The sequence below is a fragment of the Polyodon spathula genome, chromosome 2, assembly GCF_017654505.1.
Source record: "Polyodon spathula isolate WHYD16114869_AA chromosome 2, ASM1765450v1, whole genome shotgun sequence".
Taxonomy (NCBI): domain Eukaryota; kingdom Metazoa; phylum Chordata; class Actinopteri; order Acipenseriformes; family Polyodontidae; genus Polyodon; species Polyodon spathula.
In genome coordinates this window covers 5,342,670-5,357,133 of record NC_054535.1, presented here as the reverse complement: position 1 = coordinate 5,357,133, position 14,464 = coordinate 5,342,670, and the positions used below count along the sequence as shown (strand labels likewise).

The 14,464-nt window shown below is 40.3% G+C and overlaps 1 protein-coding gene across 5 annotated transcripts in view; it reads right to left on the bottom strand.

Annotated features, from left to right (window-relative positions):
• LOC121329177 (TBC1 domain family member 1-like) overlaps nt 1–14,464 on the bottom strand; it is an 87,770-nt gene that overhangs the window by 39,434 nt on the left and 33,872 nt on the right. For 3 of the 5 annotated variants that reach the window (XM_041274605.1, XM_041274623.1, XM_041274642.1), the window contains 2 exons: nt 11,697–11,822; nt 10,626–10,765 (listed from right to left, as the gene is read on the bottom strand). In XM_041274605.1, the coding sequence (XP_041130539.1) occupies nt 10,626–10,765; nt 11,697–11,822 (266 nt within the window). The remainder of the gene's footprint in view (nt 1–10,625; nt 10,766–11,696; nt 11,823–14,464) is intronic. The other 2 variants (XM_041274614.1, XM_041274633.1) reach the window with 2 other exon arrangements.

The window sequence follows — 14,464 nt, the reverse complement described above, 5'->3', positions numbered from 1 at the left end:
TGTGTGGCCGCTGCTCTGGCATTTTGTAAGATGTCAATAACCCAATAGGACAGACCCAGATGGCTCAAACACAGCTACTCAGGGCCCAGATCCAGAGAGACAGCCTGGCTGCGCATGACGTGCATCATGGCTTAAAACCAGTCTCCTGGGTCAATAAGGGGCTACTAGGAGCACCTTGGCCTGTTCCTGCCCGATTTTCTCCAGACAGTGGGAGCAGGGCAAGCGGTGGGAAGGCATATAACAGTTGTCTAGGCTTCAGGTGTGCCGAGACATCTACCGTCTGCAGATCCCCTCCTCCTATGGAGAACCAGCGGGGACGGTGGATGAACAGCCTGCAGTGAAAGGAGGTTCCCGTGCCCAGGGTCAAGCGATGGAGACTGGACGACTTGAGGCCGCCCTGGTGGTTGATGCAAGCCACCAGGGACGCGGAAATTGGGGATGCTGGGGGTGCTGCTGCACCCCGTCATGCCGAGGGAAGGGTGATGCGGCAACTTTTCTCGTTAACTTTAGTTTACGAATTAGCATTTGAACAACTGTTACAACCAATTAGCATTGGTGTTGGCATTTAGTGTTTCAACCAATTAGCACTGAGCTATGCGAGGGAGGGTGTTCATGGTTTCAACCTGATAGCATCAGCATCAAGCACTGTCATACTTTATGTGTCCTGACCAAGCTGCTAATTTCACTATGATAACTGTGCTTAGTAATGTCCTATGGCAAAACATTAAAAATAAATCTCTGTAACTTCCAGAACCACATTTAAAACAGTCGAGAATAAAGGATATTTAACTGTTAACACATGTTAAAACCAATAACCTTCCAGCGTTTCTTTACACTAGTAGCAAGAATCAGTTCACGTTCTGTATGCCACTTATTTTAATTTAATTAAACAGCCCAGGCAAGTGAGGCACGATCATTTCCAGTACTAGTAGGCTCTTACTAGTACTGTACTTGGAACTTGTGATTTATTTATTTATTTATTACTAATGGTTCAAGTGGAAAATGACATTTCGTGTTTTCGGTAAGAACTCAAGAAACGACGTTCATCGTTAATGAAGGCAGATTAACAAGGTAGGCGTACGTCTGTTTTAATGGATGCATAACTGGTTTTGAAAACTGCCCTTTTCATTTTTAGCCTCCAATAACGAACCATTTTCCTACTGACCACAGACTGAAAGTGTCCTAATTGACCGCCACGTAATGGGAGAGTTTCAAAATGTAAAAAAAAAAAAAAAATAGACTTATGGGGAGGTTGAAACTACTGTATATTACTGTACTACTAAAAGATTTTGTTTTTATTTATTTACAGTTTTTATAGCGCCTTTAGCCAAGGTGCTTTACAAGTTTAAGCAAAATGGTAAAATCAAGAAAAATGGGTGAAGAAAGAATGTAAGTTTATTGGGCTAGGGTGGCGAGGTACAGATTATTTGCTTAAATGAAAGCAGAGGGCCAGAGGTTAGGTCAGGGTCAGAAAAGCAGGGTCATAAGAGGAGGTCAGGGCCAAGGAGTATCGGTAGGATGGGCTAGGAAGAAGAGATGCGTTTTGAGGGAGGAGAGGAAACTATGCAATGTGGGTGACTGTTTTATGGTAAGCGGGAGTCTATTCCAATGAAGGGGTGGAAGAAGGGAAAAGGAACGAGATTGGGCACATGGCGAGGGTGGAACAGAGAGGAACAGTAGTGACTGAGAGCGTAAGGCACGTGGGGGAACAAAGTAGGTGATCAGTGCAGTCAGATAAGGTGGGGCAAGACCATGGAGAGACTTGTACACAAGGGTAAGGAATTTGAACAGGCAACAATAATAGACAGGGAGCCAGTGTAGCTGGAGGAGAAGAGGGGAGGTGTGGAAAGAACGGGGGAGGTTGAATATGATACGGGCAGAGACCTTCTGAATTTGTTGTAATGGTGCAAAGGCGTAGGAGGGGAGGCCAAGGAGGAGGGAATTACAGTAGTCGAGGTGGGTGAAAATGACAGAGTGGTCCAGAAGTTTAGTAGCAGAAAAGGAAATGGAGGGGTGTATTTTGTAGATGCTGAATAGATGGAAACTGCAGGTGTGTGTTATGGCTGAGATATGGTCAGAAAGGGAGAAGGTAGAGTCGAAGATGACACCGAGCTTACAAGCAGAGGGATGGAATGAGGGAAAAAGAGTGGGAATGAGATGGTGGGGCAGGGTAGCTCATCACTCTACAGGGCTATTGCTCTAACACACTGATTAACTAGCTCATCACTCTAACAGGGTTACTGCTCTAACACGCTGATTAACTAGCTCATCATTCTAACAGGGTTACTGCTCTAACACACTGATTAACTGCTCATCACTCTACAGGGCTATTGCTCTAACACACTGATTAACTGCTCATCATTCTAACAGGGTTACTGCTCTAACACGCTGATTAACTGCTCATCATTCTAACAGGGTTACTGCTCTAACACGCTGATTAACTGCTCATCACTCTAACAGGGCTATTGCTCTAACACACTGATTAACTGCTCATCACTCTACAGGGCTATTGCTCTAACACACTGATTAACTGCTCATCATTCTAACAGGGTTACTGCTCTAACACACTGATTAACTGCTCATCACTCTAAGGGCAGGCTCTAACACGCTGCTCATCACTCTAACAGGGTTACTGCTCTAACACACTGATTAACTGCTCATCACTCTACAGGGCTATTGCTCTAACACACTGATTAACTGCTCATCACTCTACAGGGCTATTGCTCTAACACGCTGATTAACTGCTCATCACTCTACAGGGCTATTGCTCTAACACACTGATTAACTGCTCATCATTCTAACAGGGTTACTGCTCTAACACGCTGATTAACTGCTCATCACTCTACAGGGCTATTGCTCTAACACACTGATTAACTGCTCATCACTCTACAGGGCTATTGCTCTAACACACTGATTAACTGCTCATCATTCTAACTATTGCTCTAACACGCTGATTAACTGCTCATCACTCTACAGGGCTATTGCTCTAACACACTGATTAACTGCTCATCACTCTAACAGGGTTACTGCTCTAACACGCTGATTAACTGCTCATCACTCTAACAGGGTTACTGCTCTAACACGCTGATTAACTGCTCATCACTCTAACAGGGTTACTGCTCTAACACGCTGATTAACTGCTCATCACTCTAACAGGGCTACTGCTCTAACTGATTAACTGCTCATCACTCTACAGGGCTATTGCTCTAACACGCTGATTAACTGCTCATCACTCTAACAGGGTTACTGCTCTAACTGATTAACTGCTCATCACACTCTAACAGGGCTACTGCTCTAACACGCTGATTAACTGCTCATCACTCTACAGGGCTATTGCTCTAACACACTGATTAACTGCTCATCACTCTAACAGGGTTACTGCTCTAACACGCTGATTAACTGCTCATCACTCTACAGGGCTATTGCTCTAACACGCTGATTAACTGATTAACTGCTCATCACTCTAACAGGGTTACTGCTCTAACACGCTGATTAACTGCTCATCAACAGGGTTACTGCTCTAACACGCTGATTAACTGCTCATCACTCTAACAGGGTTACTGCTCTAACACGCTGATTAACTGCTCATCACTCTAACAGGGCTATTGCTCTAACACACTGATTAACTGCTCATCACTCTAACAGGGTTACTGCTCTAACACACTGATTAACTGCTCATCACTCTAACAGGGTTACTGCTCTAACACGCTGATTAACTAGCTCATCACTCTAACAGGGTTACTGCTCTAACACGCTGATTAACTGCTCATCACTCTAACAGGGCTATTGCTCTAACACACTGATTAACTAGCTCATCACTCTAACAGGGTTACTGCTCTAACACACTGATTAACTGCTCATCATTCTAACAGGGTTACTGCTCTAACACGCTGATTAACTGCTCATCACTCTACAGGGCTATTGCTCTAACACACTGATTAACTAGCTCATCACTCTAACAGGGTTACTGCTCTAACACGCTGATTAACTGCTCATCATTCTAACAGGGTTATTGCTCTAACACACTGATTAACTGCTCATCACTCTACAGGGCTATTGCTCTAACACACTGATTAACTGCTCATCATTCTAACAGGGTTACTGCTCTAACACGCTGATTAACTGCTCATCACTCTAACAGGGCTATTGCTCTAACACACTGATTAACTGCTCATCATTCTAACAGGGTTACTGCTCTAACACGCTGATTAACTGCTCATCACTCTAACAGGGTTACTGCTGTAACACACTGACTAACCAGCTCATCGCTCTAACACGTTTATTGCTCTAACGCGAGAGGAAAGCCAACAGTTTTCATTAAGGAATGCAGAGCTACAAAATATTGGAGCTTGATTTAATTCAGCCCATTGTTGTACAATGCTAATTACAGCTTAAGAGACATGTAGCGATAACTTAAATTAATGTCAATCTACCAACCCTATATTAATAAGTTACAGTTGCTATCAAATGTCTCTAGTAGTGTACTGCTTTCGTACTAGCCTTTAAAACTGTTTTTTCCCCCCGATGTGTCTACAGAATCTAGTGATTGTATAGAATGCAGAACTGTCCTGATTCACAGGCGTGTCTGCAGCATGTTTTCAAGTCTTGTCTGTGTTACAGTAGAGACCAGCACAAAGCATAATGTTTACGTGCTTGATGATCTGAATACTTTGCTTCCTATAGTTAACTATGTTACGTACAGTTAAGGATGGGTTGATGTTTTATTTTCGACATTACAGCTGTCTTGTTCCGGTTCTGTTGTTTAAAGGTATGTTCGAAATCAAAATGTAAGCTTCTAGGATTCTAGGAATGCTTGTCATTGTTGAATAGGGTACATAATTGAAAATAGTATAGACTGCAGTGGCATTTATACAACTGTTCGGTTTGTGAATAGACCTATTAAAACGTGTCGAATAGAATGAAAGCATTTTAGTGTCGAAGATTATAATGTATTTTACTATTTTTAAAAGACATCTAAAAGACGGCACAAAGTAGGCTACGTGTTCAGTATGTCATTGCATTTTATTTATGTAACATCGGATAATACATTCTTGTTGCTTTGAATCTTACAGTAAATGTGTTTTTGACTTGTGTTTCTGATTTTTTCACCTTGTGCCACCATGTCTTATTCCTTACGAAACTCACTTGGTCTGTGCATATTTATATGGTGAATTACACAAAAAATGAGCACCCCCAGTTTGAAATTCGTTCCCGTGCCTCTAAGCCATCACTGTTGTGTTGTCTGTACGGACAAGCACATGTCTCCCTCAAACCTTCAGCAAAGAAATGCTGCAAGGCTATGTAAACCACCTGCAGCTCTAAAACATTTACTCTGCCAAGGGGGGGTTCCACGCCCCTTGCGCCCCCCTGCCATTCCACACAGTACCCCAGCCAAGGCTGGACGCATCCATGGTGACAACTATTAAAAGAAATGCAAGGTAACTGAACACAATTCTCTCACGCAGTTTTCATGCTGTAACGCTAAAGCTTTAGTTATTCTGTTATTTGAAGGAAGAGCCTTCACCCTGTATATAAAAAAAAAAAAGATAGGAAAAAAAAATGGTGTCAAAGCACTGCTGTTCTCCCAAGGCAAAAAGCAAGCCTCCTTTCCAGAACCAATATCCAATACCCATCCTACAACCCAACCCAAGCCTGATTGTTATCTTTCAGCGGACAGCTTTACTGCAGAACTCGCTGGGCGTCTCTGCTGTGTCTGCCTGCCTGTCGCCCATATGAGCATGTTTGTTTCCAGATGGAGTATAATTTCTGATAAGGCACACACAATTAAAGCTTAAATCAAGCTCAGCTCACACATTATACAAAATAAATGTCACCCTGCACTGATGTGTTACCATGTCTGTGGCTGAGAGTTTTTGAAGTTAGAGAGGACCACTGTTAACACCAGACGCTCGCCCTTGTCACCTCCTTGCACGTTGCTCTGCAGTAGCCTAGGACCACTGTTAACACCGGACACGGAAGGGGAGCGGCTGTGGAAAGTCAGTGAGCAGTCTATTACATCACAGTTGCATGTAGAAGCAACAAACAGTAAATGCCAGTTGGAAGGGAAAACTGTTTTTATACAGAAGACACAAAGCTTAGTAAAAAAAACAAAAAAAAAAAAAGTTATATATATATATATATATATATATATATATATATATATAAAAAAAAAGTATATATATAATGCGACATACAGAAGAATAAAAGAAAGTAAATGGATACACAGACTGAACACGATTATGCCAGCGGGACTCAACAGAAAAGAATGAACTAATTAATTCCAATAAATATATAAAAGTTAAAAATAATTAAATAAACAAAATAAATTCAAAAGTTGTGCATGCTGATGCGCTGGGGAGGCCAAATCAAGGCTGATACTGAGCATTACCATATACACGATTAAAAAATGCAATTATTGCCACCCTCATATAAAACTTTTTTTTTTTTTCCCCTTGGGGTGGGTGGGGGGGTGGTCGTGGTGATCGTCCTGCTCTACCGGAGAAAGAAAAAAAATGAAAGCTCATTGTGGGTCCATGACATCCTCAAGAAAAGTAAAAGGTACAGCGAATATCACCGGCTCATGCAGGAGCTCTGGTGTGATGTGTTATACATCTCTGCATAATCAGAAATCAGAACCACAAGTTTTCCCTGCATTGTACTTTTTTTTTCTTCCTCGCAAAGGCGCCTCCTACTTTCCCCTGACTGGTTGCTGGTCGTTTACGTCACCGTGCGGCGCTCTGCGGTGCCGCTAGAGTTCTGCTTCCCTCTCCCGCTGTGTGTGAACGGTGTGAATAGCCCATAAGTTAGTATTAATAAGCTAAAGTGTACTGATAAACAAGCGTGTGTACAATGTATACATAAACTACACATGCTGTGTCACCAGTGATGTAAATCTTTTTTTTGTCTAAAACTTGATTGAATAGCAGTATATTACTGAGCATTTACAGTACAAGAAGAAAACACCACCTATTCTGTAAAATATCACCACAGGAGTCATTGTTTGAACAACATTAAGCTGCATTATAACATTATGCTACATGCATAAACACAGCTAAAGAATGGCACATACAGTAACAAAGACCTGTAAACAGCCAGCCACTCCTAACAAAAGCCCAAGCAATTGACGTATTTAAAGATGATAACCTATAGAGGAACACATTATGGTGCTTATATAGAAGAAAACACAGACAGGATGTTTGGGCACCTTGCAAAGGACCATATGGACAGCTGGAAATAATTAATCAAAACGCATGGCTGAAGATGTGGTGCACACGGGAAGGCTTCACCTATCTTGATCATTGGACCACATTCTACAACGAGGACTATCTGTATAGACGGGATGGACTGCACTTAAATAACAAGGGAACCACTCTACTTGGAGAAAAGATCCTCGAGCAGGTTCAGAAGCATTTAAACTAGAAAGGAAGGGGGGAGAAATCAACAAAAAAACAGAAGGGAGACCGCATCAAAACAAGAACAACAACTCAGATAAGACAACAATTAAATGTATTTATCTAAATGCTAGAAGTATCAGAAACAAAATTCTAGAACTTGAAGCTACTGCACTAACAGGTAACTATGATGTGATAGGTGTTACTGAAACTTGGTTGTCTGAGAGTGATGGGGACGAATATAATATTTGTGGGTATACACTGTATAGGAAAGACAGGCAGGACAGAAGAGGGGGAGGGGTAGTGCTATACATAAGAAACAGTCTTGAAGCCCAGGTGTTAAACCTGGACAAAGAAAATAAAACCGAATCAATATGGGTCAGAATAACGGACAAAAATTCAAAGGGCATAATAATAGGAGCATGCTATAGACCGCCAGATTCAGACAGTGACCACAATAATCTGTTATACAATGACATTAGAAATGCATGTAGCAAAGGAGAAGCCATACTAATGGGGGATTTCAACTTCCCCCAAATAAAATGGGAAAACCCGGTGGGTAGCACGAAGGATGAAATTGAAATGGTGGAAATGACAAATGACTGCTTCCTAACACAATTTGTCAAGGCACCGACTAGAGGGGAGGCATGCCTTGATTTAGTCTTTTCAAATAACGAAGATAGAATAACTAAAACAGAGGTCAGAGAACCACTGGCAAACTCAGACCACAACATGGTCTCATTTGAAGTGTTTTTTAAAACCCCAAAAGTAATGACTAAAGCTAAGGTTTACAATTTTAGAAAAGCAAACTATGAAGGCATGAAACAGAGACTAACAGAAGTAGACTGGAGTAAAATAGAGAAAACACCCACAGAAGAAGGATGGTTGTTCTTCAAAAATGTAGTACTAGAGGCGCAAAACAATTACATCCCTAAAGTAGACAAATCTAAATGTAAAACTAAATTGCCAAAATGGTTTAATAGATCAATTAAAAAAAAATATTCAGCGAAAAAAGGCACTTTATAGAGCATTAAAAAAGGACCAAAAAGAAAGTACGCAGAAAGAGTACACGGAACTGCAAACACAAGTCAAAAAAGAAGTTAGAAAGGCCAAGAGAGAAATAGAAATGAACATTGCTAAGGGAGCTAAAACCAATTCCAAAATGTTTTTCCAATATTACAACAGCAAGAGAACATTCAAAGAGGAGATTAAATGTTTAAGAGATACAAATGGCAAAATCGTAGATGAAGAAAAAAAAATAGCAAATATATTAAATGATTACTTTTCACAAGTTTTTACAAAGGAAGATACTGACAACATGCCCCACATGTCATCCAGTTCCTATCCAGTTTTAAATAACTTTAGCATAACTGAGGCAGAAGTGTTAAAGGGACTAGGAGCTCTTAAAATAAACAAATCCCCTGGGCCGGATGAGATCCTCCCAGTAGTACTCAAAGAAATGAAAGAAGTTATTTACAAACCGCTAACCAAGATCATGCAGCAGTCTCTTGACACAGGGGTGGTACCGACAGACTGGAAAATTGCAAACGTAATACCGATCCACAAAAAGGGAAACAAAACTGAACCAGGTAACTATAGACCAGTAAGCCTGACTTCTATTATATGCAAACTTATGGAAACTATAATAAGATCCAAAATGGAAAATTACCTATATGGTAACAGGGTACTGGGAGACAGTCAACATGGTTTTAGGAAAGGGAGATCGTGTCTAACTAACTTGCTTGATTTTTTTGAGGATGCAACATCGATAATGGATAATTGCAAAGCATATGACATGGTTTATTTAGATTTCCAGAAAGCTTTTGACAAAGTCCCGCACAAAAGATTAATTCTCAAACTGAACGCAGTTGGGATTCAAGGAAACACATGTACATGGATTAGGGAGTGGTTAACATGTAGAAAACAGAAAGTACTTATTAGAGGAAAAACCTCAGAATGGACTGTGGTAACCAGTGGTGTACCACAGGGATCAGTATTAGGTCCTCTGCTATTCCTAATCTACATTAATGATTTAGATTCTGGTATAGTAAGCAAACTTGTTAAATTTGCAGACGACACAAAAGTAGGAGGAGTGGCAAACACTGTTGCAGCAGCAAAGGTCATTCAAAATGATCTAGACAAGATTCAGAACTGGGCAGACACATGGCAAATGACATTTAATAGAGAAAAGTGTAAGTACTGCACGCAGGAAATAAAAATGTACATTATAAATATCATATGGGAGATACTGAAATTGGAGAAGGAATCTATGAAAAAGACCTAGGAGTTTTTGTTGACTCAGAAATGTCTTCATCTAGAAGCTATAAAAAAGGCTAACAAGATGCTTGGATACATTGTGAAAAGTGTTGAATTTAAATCAAGGGAAGTAATGTTAAAACTGTACAATGCACTAGTAAGACCTCATCTTGAATATTGTGTGCAGTTCTGGTCACCTCGCTATAAAAAAGATATTGCTGCTCTAGAAAGAGTGCAAAGAAGAGTGACCAGAATTATTCCGGGCTTAAAATGCACGTCATATGCAGACAGGCTAAAAGAATTGAATCTGTTCAGTCTTGAACAAAGAAGACTACGTGGCGACCTAATTCAAGCATTCAAAATTCTAAAAGGTATTGACAGTGTCAACCCAAGGGACTTTTTCAGCCTGAAAAAAGAAACAAGGACCAGGGGTCACAAATGGAGATTAGACAAAGGGGCATTCAGAACAGAAAATAGGAGGCACTTTTTTACACAGAGAATTGTGAGGGTCTGGAATCAACTGCCCAGTAATGTTGTTAAAGCTGACACCCTGGGATCCTTCAAGAAGCTGCTTGATGAGATTTTGGGATCAATAAGCTACTAACAACCAAACGAGCAAGATGGGCCGAATGGCCTCCTCTCGTTTGTACACTTTCTTATGTTCTTATAGTATATAGTCGTGTTTATTTTTTTTAAAATTTTGTGATGAACAACAGCGCCATTCAGTGGCTAAAAGTAAAAATGTACCATCAATTCCAAATAATTTAAACTATATTCCGTGTCCACCACTTGTCATTAAATGTTTTATTAAAATCTAAATGACCCGGCCCAACTTACTAAAATATACAACCAGGCATTAGCTTACACAAGAATAATAGCCACAAATATGTTGACATGCCTTGCCTGCTTCATTTGACATATACTGTATCTTCTTGTTATGCAATTGTGAAACATGACGAGTTTCTAGAACATTCCTACCTTCATATCTGCTGGGCAAGTCACAGCCTTTCTGTGGTGTTGCTACTCGGAGAAAGATCTGCTGTCGCCATGAATGCCGGCGACTCCTCACTGGACTGTCACAGCCATTGCCTCCAGGACTGGACCTGTGCCTCAAGTCACTTAAATGAGAAATCTAAAGTCATTCCAATGGACGATTTCGAAACACTTTCAAACTGTAAAATAACAAGAAACAAGTTAGTTGAAAAGAGTACTTTGGTTTATTTTATTCCACTCTGAAAAGGAGAGGGCACATACATAAAAGGCCAAAGAAAATAAGTCTTGGGCGCTTGTATGCAGAAATGAATTAAAAAACAGATCCCAGTTCTGAGGGCAAAATCACAATCTATCTCATTAGAAATGGTGATAAGTGAAAGTATAGCTTTTCACATTTGCACATTATTGAGATTATGGATGAAATAGATGATGAACAGTGTGTGTAAAAATCCACCGAAAATGTTTTTTTTTTTTTTTTTTTTTTTACAATCTGGATTGGGTGAAGACGTGTATATATTTTCACCAACCATTTTGTGAAGAACAAAACAAGGCCGGATATATCCCAATTCTTTTCTTGTTCACACGGTTACACTGAGGCTATTTACTGGGAAGATCTACACAGTAGATTGCAGGTACTGTATGTTTTAGTAATATCCAGTCATGTTTGGTTTAGAACTATTTGAATAATTTCAAATGACATATGCTTATCTTTCAAAGCATCAACAAATGCCACTTTGGTTAAAACAAGAAAGTGTGTTAGAAGTATCTGACGTGATTTTAACCATGTTCTGTGTTCTGACTGCTACTGTACTGCCCATAAATACAGCTTAATAGGGGTTAGATATTGTGACAAGTGACAATGTAGTTTCTTCAGGAACAAAACAGGCTTTATTACGTTTCTGTGGGGACTGGTCCTAATGGTTCACCTCTTGCACACCGGGCAGCGAAATCACTTTGAAAATAACAGCAAAACAAAACAGCACTCGAACACAATAAAACACATGTTTATCACTAATAAGAGCAATCCACGAAGAACATCTGACAAATTACTTGTACCTTTTCTTAAAGTCAACGGCGCTGTTTTCAGCTACTGGAGCCAGAAATTTCAGAAAACTGGGGACAGAAGAAGAAGAGCGAAGTCTTGCCCGCAGGCCGCTAAGGTGAGAGGTGCTCAGGGTGCTACTGAAGAAGAGAAGTTTAGAAGAGATAGGAATAAAAAGGAGGCACATGCATGCATCAGCTCAGACGGGTGAACAGTCAAACTCCACTGTACAGCTCATTTCCATCCCTTACAAGAGGTTACAAAATTGAATATACCGGTACATAAATACAGTAATAAACAGAGATGTGAAATCTACTGGTAATTTGTACATAGTTACATTTATTACTTTGGTGTCAGTAATAGGTACTGGTGCCCAAAACTGTGTTTGGACATTTTTTAATTAAAACATGTATACAACATTCTTAGAAACACAATGTGCTGTGTGAACTGCTAGCCAAGTAGGTGTTATTAATTACTGGCCTGTCACAATAACACTTGAGGGTTTGGCTTTGTCAGACATTTAGTCTGGAAAGCCCTTTCCAACCAAGCTCAGCAATTAACTGTCCTGTCCTTTTCTACATCTTGTGGTGATTATTAAGGGTCAGCTGGCAACTGTAGAAGATTTACAGCTGTAGAGGGTTCTAGGAATCCACAAAGCGGGTGCCCCAGGAGTTCTAGAAAGGTTTACTGCACTATGATATGCTGTATGCATGAATAATGCATACATTTTATTCTATATTTCAAATAACATAAATGATGTACAGAGTACTTTGTTCTTAACTCTACAGCTATTGCCAAAAGTCAGCTAGAATTTTAGGACATAAGAACATAAGCAATTCTGTCCATCTTGCTTGTTTGGTTGTTAGTAGCTTATTGATCCCAGAATCTTCATCAAGCAGCTTCTTGAAGGACCCCAGGGTGTCAGCTTCAACAACATTACTGGGGAGTTAGAATATTTTAAATTTTAAGATTGAGACCTATTAAAAATAATAATAAAAAAAAGTTATGAACATCATTTAGATGTTTTACTTAACATCATGTTCACGAAAGAAACTACAAAATCATAGTGTCTACCAGAAGCCATAACAGTCGTACAGGATTTTATGTTCGATTTTTCAAAATTACAAACATTTGTTTTTCGTTAAGTATATGGAAAACTACAAAGCACTATGTAATTCAAAATGGTAATGTAACATTTAGGTTTCATTCGACTTTATGAAGTGAAATTAGTTACATAGGATGATGCAGAACTTTTGGGTAGAACTGTACATATAAGCGGTCTGTTCATTGATAATGTTTACAGTTTTTTTTAATTTAGTCTTCGCCAATTTTTTACCCCCGTTTTTCTCCCCAATTTTGTATGCCCAATTATTATCTGTATCCTCGGCTCACCACTCGCAGCCCCGCCCCCACCTGCCGACTCAGGAAACGGCAGCTGGAACTCGCGCGCTCCTGCCAGTCATTTTCCACCCTGCGGATCCACAGCGAGGCTATCAGACCTATAGTGCTGGAGGACAACACAGATCTGGTGGCTCCACTGCAGACCCGCAGGCGCCCTGTCAGCCGCAGGGGTCGCTGATGCGCGGTAAAATGTGGATTCCCCTGCCGACCTATGCCCTTCCTACCTGGGTGGCGCTCGGCCAATTGTGTGCCGCCCCCTAGGAACTCCTAGTCACGGTCAGCTGTGACAGGCTGGATTCGAGCCAACAATCTCCAGGCTATAGGGCACATCCTGCACTCCACACAGTGCTTTTAGTGGTTGCGCCAATCAGAAGCCCCCTTCTGTATTATTTTTAACAAAGGTTTGCATCTTGGTTTTCGCCCATCTTGTTAAGATATCATTGAATTGTTCGTGAATTTCTTGACCATCTCTCAATGCTTGCGTCAAATCTTTTCCAGTAATCTGAGGATTTTGCCAGGCTGCTGGAATGATTCTTCTTCCAGATTTTGCAGAAATATCCTTTTTGGTTTTCCATACTGAAGCTAGTTGCAGTAGGTCCTGTTCTCCTGCGTTTGTCTATAATAGCCACACAGTGCTTTTTGGTAAACCGAGTCTTTCTGATATTTTTCTGGTAGTTTCTCCTTTTTTGTTTAGCTGTATCACTGTCATTTTGAGATTGTTGCAGTTTTAACCTTCTGTGAATCACAAATTTATTTTCAGCACTTGATGACAATGTATTTATTTATTCTAATTATCACCAGGTGTTTTCAATCATGATAATTGTCAATAATTACCAACGAATGGGTTTCATACGAAATATGTTGATTGCCCAAATACTTTTGTCAAAGTATGACATTTGTTTTTGAATGTTATTTTCATGTTATGCATGTTATGTAATGATTTCTATTACATGAGAGTAGGTGTTAAAACTTCACGCTGATACTGGACTCAGCTCTCGCCAAGATAAGCGCCAACTAAGACATAGCTTCTTTTACTGTAAACTAATGTGATCCATCTCCGTTTCCTTCCATCTGATGATGTAGATATCCTTCTGCCTGGTGTTGATGGCTGAAGTGTAATGCTGGCTCCAGGGATCAGCCTATTTTGCCTGTGAGGTGCATAAACACACACACACAACGGCTGCAATGCTGGCTACAGGGATCAACTACAGTGCGGCCTCGCGCATCAACATGACAACTGTCTGGACTGAAACTAACTTCTTGTTTTATTATAAAGCTGAATCTCTACTTTAATTTATATCTTTCAATAGAACAATTAGAAATGATAGAAATCGATCTGCTGTGAATCTTAAATAAGATCCTGTTACGTGGAGAGCTGCAG